The 6513-nt window shown below is 45.0% G+C and overlaps 1 protein-coding gene across 2 annotated transcripts in view; it reads left to right on the top strand.

The window, feature by feature from the left end:
• Positions 1-513: 513 nt before the first annotated feature.
• UPF1 (UPF1 RNA helicase and ATPase) overlaps positions 514-6513 on the top strand; it is a 28261-nt gene continuing 22261 nt past the window's right edge. For both annotated transcript variants that reach the window (XM_067560656.1, XM_067560646.1), the window contains exon 1: positions 514-1081. In XM_067560656.1, coding sequence (XP_067416757.1) covers positions 863-1081 — 219 coding nt within the window. In that variant the 5' untranslated portion in view covers positions 514-862. The remainder of the gene's footprint in view (positions 1082-6513) is intronic.

Below are 6513 nucleotides of genomic sequence, written 5' to 3'. Positions count from 1 at the left end.
CTGGGGGGGGGCGCAAATGTAGGTTTGGCCTCTCCGTAGGCCACTGTCCAGCTCTACTCTGATAACGCAGAGCTTCCGCCCATCTCCACCTCCTGGGGGAAGGGGACACCCATAGATCCTCCTCACCCACCGGTGGAGGGGGGCAGTCTGAGACCCCCACCCGCCCAGAAGGAGCAATTAGAGACCTCCCCCTCCCCCACCCCGGGGGGGGCAGTTAGAGAGCACCACCACTGGAGGGGAGACTTCCCACCCCCATCCACAGGGGGCAGTTAGAGACCTGCCCCTCCCCAACACACCCCTGGGGTGCAGTTAGAGACCTCCACCACTGGGGGGGGCAGTTAGAGACTGGCCTCCCCGCGGGGGAGCTAGTTAGCGTCCCGCCCCCTCACGGGACGGAGGCGTGGCCTCTGGTCAGCGCCTAGCTCGACCCCCCTCCCCCGCGCCTTTCCCGCCCCTCCGCTCCTGGGGTGCGTGCTTACGTCACGCCTCCGCGCGTACGGGGCGCACCGTGTCGTCACCTCCGTCCGTCCGTGCGTACGTGCGTGCGTTCCGCGTCACCCCTGCTGCTCCGTCCTCCTCCTCCCCCTCCTGGCCTGGCTGGCGCGCGCGCGCCTGCCGCACTGTTCCGCTTCCAGCGCCTCGTCGGGGCTCGGTCGGTTCCGCTGCGGCCCGAAGCCCGTTGAGTCGGCTGCGTCCGGCCCAGGAGGCGGTTGCTTCGTTGGCGTCCGGCTCGTCGCCGCGCGGCCTGGTGCGCGCGGCCGGTCCCGCGGCTCGCGTAGCGCGGTGCCCGGGCTTCGTGAGGTGAGGCCCGGCCGGCCTGGCGAGGGGGGGGGGTTGAGCCCCGCTCCTCGCTGCCGCCGCCATGAGCGTGGAGGCGTACGGCCCTAGCTCGCAGACGCTCACCTTCCTGGACACCGAGGAGGCCGAGCTGCTCGGCGCCGACACCCAGGGCTCCGAGTTCGAGTTCACCGACTTCACCCTCCCCAGCCAGACCCAGACCCCGCCCGGGCCCGGACACGGAGGTCCGGGGCAGGGGCCGCCCGGCCCGGGGCAGGGGCCGCCCGGACAGATCGAGGCTCAGGTGTGTCCGCGGTAGGGGCGGGCGGGCTGGGCTGGGCGAGCAGGCCGGGAGCGGGGCTGGGCTGGGCGTCCGCGGAGTTCTCCGGGCTGGGCCCGTCTTTTCCGGCTGTCGCGTCCCCCCCGTGGGTTGTGTTCGCGGGGCACCCTCCCGGCTGCAGCCGGCGGCCTCTCCCTGGGCCGGGGCATTACCCCTGGGGGCGCCAACGCGGCCGCTGGCGTCCTGCGGCCGGGACCCCGCGGCGTGTGAGGGGGGCTCGCTCTCTGTCGGGGGCTGGCTCCTCTGGCCTTACAGCGTTTTTTGCGCCCCTAGCCCGCGGAGAACTGCCGGCCCAGGCCGGCTGCACCTGGCTGGCTGGCGGGGGCGAGGGCAGGACCGAGAGCTACCTGTGCCCTTTCGCTTCTCGAAACACGTGGCGGTTAAGGGGAGAGGGGAAACCCTGTAAAAGTGTCAGATTTCACGGTTGCATCATGACACGTTGTGTCTCTTCCTGCCCTAACCAAGTGTAGTTCTGGGTGGCAGCTGGCTGAACCCGGGCCAGCTGCTTCTGGAGAACAATGACACGTTTTGGGGCATAGATAGCACTTTCCAGTTTGGACGTTTATTTTTGACCAAACGAATTCGGAAAAACGTTTCATGCTCCCGATCCCCTTTCCCCCTTTCTTATCCATCGTTTCCTGATTGCGTTGTTGCTACCTTGGTTTGTTGTGGGCTTGCATATGCCGGCCTGTCAAGGCAACCTGGAGTTGAAGTTCTGAGACTTTTTTAAAAACATAATAAGCAAAATAGAAAACATTTTTAGGGCAGTGTGGTAACAGTTAATACACCACTGAGCATTAGCCTTGTGTAGTGTCTTTCCTGATATTGAAAAAGAAGAGAAACCAGGATTTTCTTGGAGTAGTGAGTGAAAGAAAAGAGGAAGTTAGTGGCATACATGCATACAATGAAATACAGTAATTGAGGGTACCATAAATTTAGTCTTTGTGACTGTATGTGGCAAAAAATGTACATTACTGTTTTTAAAAAAAAAATCTGATGCTTCATACTTGCTGTAATATTTAAGAAGATCAGAGAATATGCAAATTAGTCAACTGCATGGACAGGCTGCATAGACAAGCAAATACTGATATCCTGATACCAACAATGAGCTGTTTGTAAACAGTGTACAGCTTAAAATGCAGATTTAAAGGTGAATTGAAGTGCTGTTAAAATAAGTTTAAGATCCCAGTTCAAGAATATTGTGTGTGCTTTTATTTCTCTATTTATGAAGACTTGTATTCAGAATTCTGTCCTCTCCTACAGTTGACAACTGCCTAAGACAGAATCAGGGATGCAACTCACTGAGTTGTTTTAGCTGCTGCTGTTGTCTTCCATTGTAAGAGAAACCCAGATTCTGAACTCAAATCATGGCAATTAAAAGGATTCTTAGTTCATCTTCGTTGGTCTCTTTACTTGGTGCACTCTGATATCAAATCTTAGCAAAACTCCAAGTATGCATATGCCTGGACAGAGGACAATTTTTTTTCAAGATGCTTAATAAATGAAAGAGGGAAAATATTAACAAAATTGCAATTTTTTCATACTTTACTCAATTATTATCTTATCCACATGCTGTTTATATAGAAAAGTGGTTCTCAACACAGCTGCGGCCTATGTGATATCCTCAGGGCCATACAGATAGTATAAGTATTGTGTGGATGTGGTCCACATAACACAGAGCTACATATGTGATCCACAGTGGTAAATAGGTTGAGAACCACTGATATGGAACCTTCTAGTTAGATTACCTATGTAGTAATCTTCTACATGTATATAAATAATCACACACCCTACAAGAGAGAACCATACTAATACCTTATGTTGTCCTCCCAAAAGTCTTTAGAAGTCTTTTGTAAGTTTCTAAATAAACTATACTTTGTAGTTCTGTCACATCTAGATAATATTCCTCTCAGATTTTCTGGTTAGGTGTCTTACAGGTGCAAAAAGTCCCTGGCTAACAATTAATATCAAATACAGTTTCCTTTAAACATGTATTTAGATACTAACAAATAAAATCTATAGCCATCCTGTAGAAAAACTTGTTTTTCTATCTCTTTAACAAGCTGCTGAAACTGTCTTTAAGAAGCTTTTACAAACTCTCATATTCTTCTTGATACTCTTTTTGCCTCCAAATGCTTGTTTCACATACTGGGTTTTTTTTAGATGTCCTACAGGCAGTGTTCTTTTTGAACAACAATATAACAAGAATTAATATCTCCTTAGTTTTGCTAATCTTGTTACTTAGCTGTCCAGTCCTGTACAATGAGCGTGGTTTAAGTGAATACTGGAAGAGTTCTATATACTTGTTTAAGTCATTATTGTTTAACCCTATGTAGCTTTAATCATGCTATAAGTGGAAGGGCAGTAAGTGGATATATTCATGCCTGTGTATAGATCAGTGGATTGCCAGACAGTGCCTTCTTTCAGAAATTAAGAATGGCACTTCCATGATATTTTGTTACCAGTGACTTGGGAAGTAATCTGTATACTCAGGAGAACCCCTCCATTCAAGAATCTTTCTGCTACTTTACTTAAACAGAATAATGCTGTTCTTTAATTTTGTCCCGAGTCTGATAGTGTTTGTTGCTGATCAGTTTTGCAAGAGAAGAGAACAAAAATGCTAAGGGGCAGACCAACTCTTTTGTGGTGTCAGTATTTTTATTGGCTAAGCCCCCATCTTTCAAAATGTTTATTACTAGGGTGTTAATCATTTTTAAGCTGAACACAAGATCTCTTTATTAAACAATTTGTGCCAGGTCATTAACAATGTGTATATAGGCTAAAATTACAAGTAGGTTTTAAAACAATAGTTGAGTCACTTCCTTATTAATTGCCTGCCAAGCCCTGCGTCTAGGCTACTGGGTGTACCTAGCAACAGGTGACATGTACACCTAAAGCTCTGAAAAGATGGACACTCCCTGTGATATCTTGGGTGTAACTGGCATGGTCACCTGTTGCAGGAGTATCGCACAGCTCTGAACTCATCTCTTAACTGATTAAATACTTTTAATTTCACTGTCCTTTGAAATGGAAACTTGTACAGTTCCACAGAAGCTAATTATCCACTTTGACATCTAAGTTTATGTAAGCATCCAAACAGTCTGATTACAGACAAGGTACTTGACAAGTTTAATATAAAATTGCTTTTTGAATTTAGGCCATTTACGTTCAGAGTGCACCTGTATGTCCTCAGCATTTGTGTTGTAAGAAATTCAAACTGTTTGAAGATCTGAATACTCTTGTCATGTTTCGTGACCAGTTAATGATCTATTACAATTGCAAAACTGCACTATATATTTAAGGCAGTTACCAGCTATCATCTTTCTATGTGTTCCAGGGGACTGTTGTGCAGTCATTTAGCTGAAGAAGTTTGGATTTGTTTTCCTTTGGAGTCAGTCCAATGTGCTGTTGTTCAGTATTACAGTCCTGTGGCCACTGGAATTCTTCTTTTCTTTACGAACCTTGATTCCTCATATAGTAGCACTCTTCACTCTTTAAGCCCCGGGGCTGACTACAAATCTTTTAAATAAAATCAATACTTTGAGGAGGTAGTTACACTAAAAATTCATACTCTTAGATTGGCTGAAGGCCCAGTGCTTTGCATCACACCTGATGCATTTTTAGCTTGCAGGTGTTAAAGTCCATTCTAATTTGTATATTGTAAATTAGAATTTACTTGCTTTTGAGATTAACACTGGAATTGTGTGTTACCTGGGTATCTAGATGAGAGATGTGCCGTGAAGCAGATAGATTTTGTTCTAATTTTATATAGATTTTGCATTACTTCTGGAAAAAAACTGCTAAGGCTACATCAATGAGATATTTAGTGTTCAGACAGCAGTTTATCTCTGAATATGAAGCCTAGAAAGAATGTGCCTCCCTCACTCCTTGGCCTTGGTTTTGCTCTGACTGCAGAGAGGCTACTTCAGAAAATCCTTGAGCTTATAAATGGGGACAACAAAAGTCTGAAGAAATCCTTAAATGAGCTCAGAAGACCTACATTTTTTGGATTTAATTTTTTTAAAGGTTTAGCACTCTTGTCATGAGGTTAGAAGAAAAGAGTTTCTCTGGAAAGGCATATTTCATTGTCTGAGAGAACTTAAGGAATAATTCGAAACTGAAAGTAGCAGTCAGAATCGACTTTGAATTAAATGTCTGATTCAGTAAACCTATTACAAATATTTAATTAATATCAAACTGCGGGTCTCACACTGACCAAATGTTAAGTGTTAAACTTCCCTTAACTGTGACATTCAGAAGCAAATACTTACCATGTATTTGCCTGATCCCATCTAATTAACCTAATCCCCATAGAGGAATTTAATTATATCTGTGTCCCTTGAAAGTGTCTTTCTTCTGTGGAGTAACTTTAGCCCATAGCACTGTTCCAAAATGTTATGTTGATTAAGCCTATGCTAATCAATATTGTCAGGTTGTGGTGTTTGTTTTCCCAGACTTCATACCTAAAGGGGGATTCGGGATTAAGCAATATTCCTCTTTGTTTTATTCCTTGCCTGCCTGGGGTGGTCTTGCTTAGAAGATTAAAGGTCTGGTGAGGTGGACAAAGCTTTTTGGGACATACATCTTGGCTTTGTTTCTTCTGACACCAACATATTAGCTCAGCCAATTTTCAGGAGAGTTATAGCAAGCTAATTTTTCTTTCTGATTGTTATAATTGATTCTGGGATTAAACTAGAGCACCTGTAACTCTGTGGTAATGGCTGCTTTTCTCTGATACACTGAGTCAGTTTCTTTTCTTGATGAAGTTCATAACAGACGCACCCAACCCTGAAGTACCACACAGGTGCTGGGAGATGTGGTAAATCAACTACTGTATTCTAAATATCCCTGAAAGTATGATCATTTTATGGCATACACTTTCTTTGTGCTTATCTCCAATGGCCGAGGAGCTAATGTTACATAAGCATAAAAGGGAAAAAATACCTTTATAGCATAAATAAGATTGAGATTTGGAGCATAAATTTTGCTGTCACATATCCTGAATCAGTGTTGCAGAACTGCATGGTAATGGTAAATAGTGCTCCATTAGTAAAGGGGTATAGCAGTACTTTCATCACACTTGTTATACAGGCTTTGTTCTGGATCCTTGAAATCATGTTTCTCTGAAGCTTGGCAGACAGGCTATCAGTTCAGACTGGGTCTTCCAAAGTTTGTCTTGGATTTTTTGTAGTGATAAAAGCCATTATTTGAGTTTTGAATTGGAAGAATCATGAAATAGCTAAAACAAGCTTGAAAAATACGTTGTATAGTAATTTTTATACCAGATCTAATATTCAACAATATTTTTTGATGCAGTATGTTATATAGCTAATATTATCATTTGGGGAATGGGTACTTGTTAAAGAGCATCAGAAACACTCATGGAGAGTTTTGAA

Source organism: Emydura macquarii, unplaced genomic scaffold (genome assembly GCF_026122565.2).
Source record: "Emydura macquarii macquarii isolate MOO-44397 ecotype Brisbane River unplaced genomic scaffold, CSIRO-AGI_Emac_v2 contig_306, whole genome shotgun sequence".
NCBI classification, from domain to species: Eukaryota; Metazoa; Chordata; order Testudines; family Chelidae; genus Emydura; species Emydura macquarii.
Note: the sequence above shows the minus strand (reverse complement) of the source record. Positions and strands in the feature narration are given on the sequence as shown.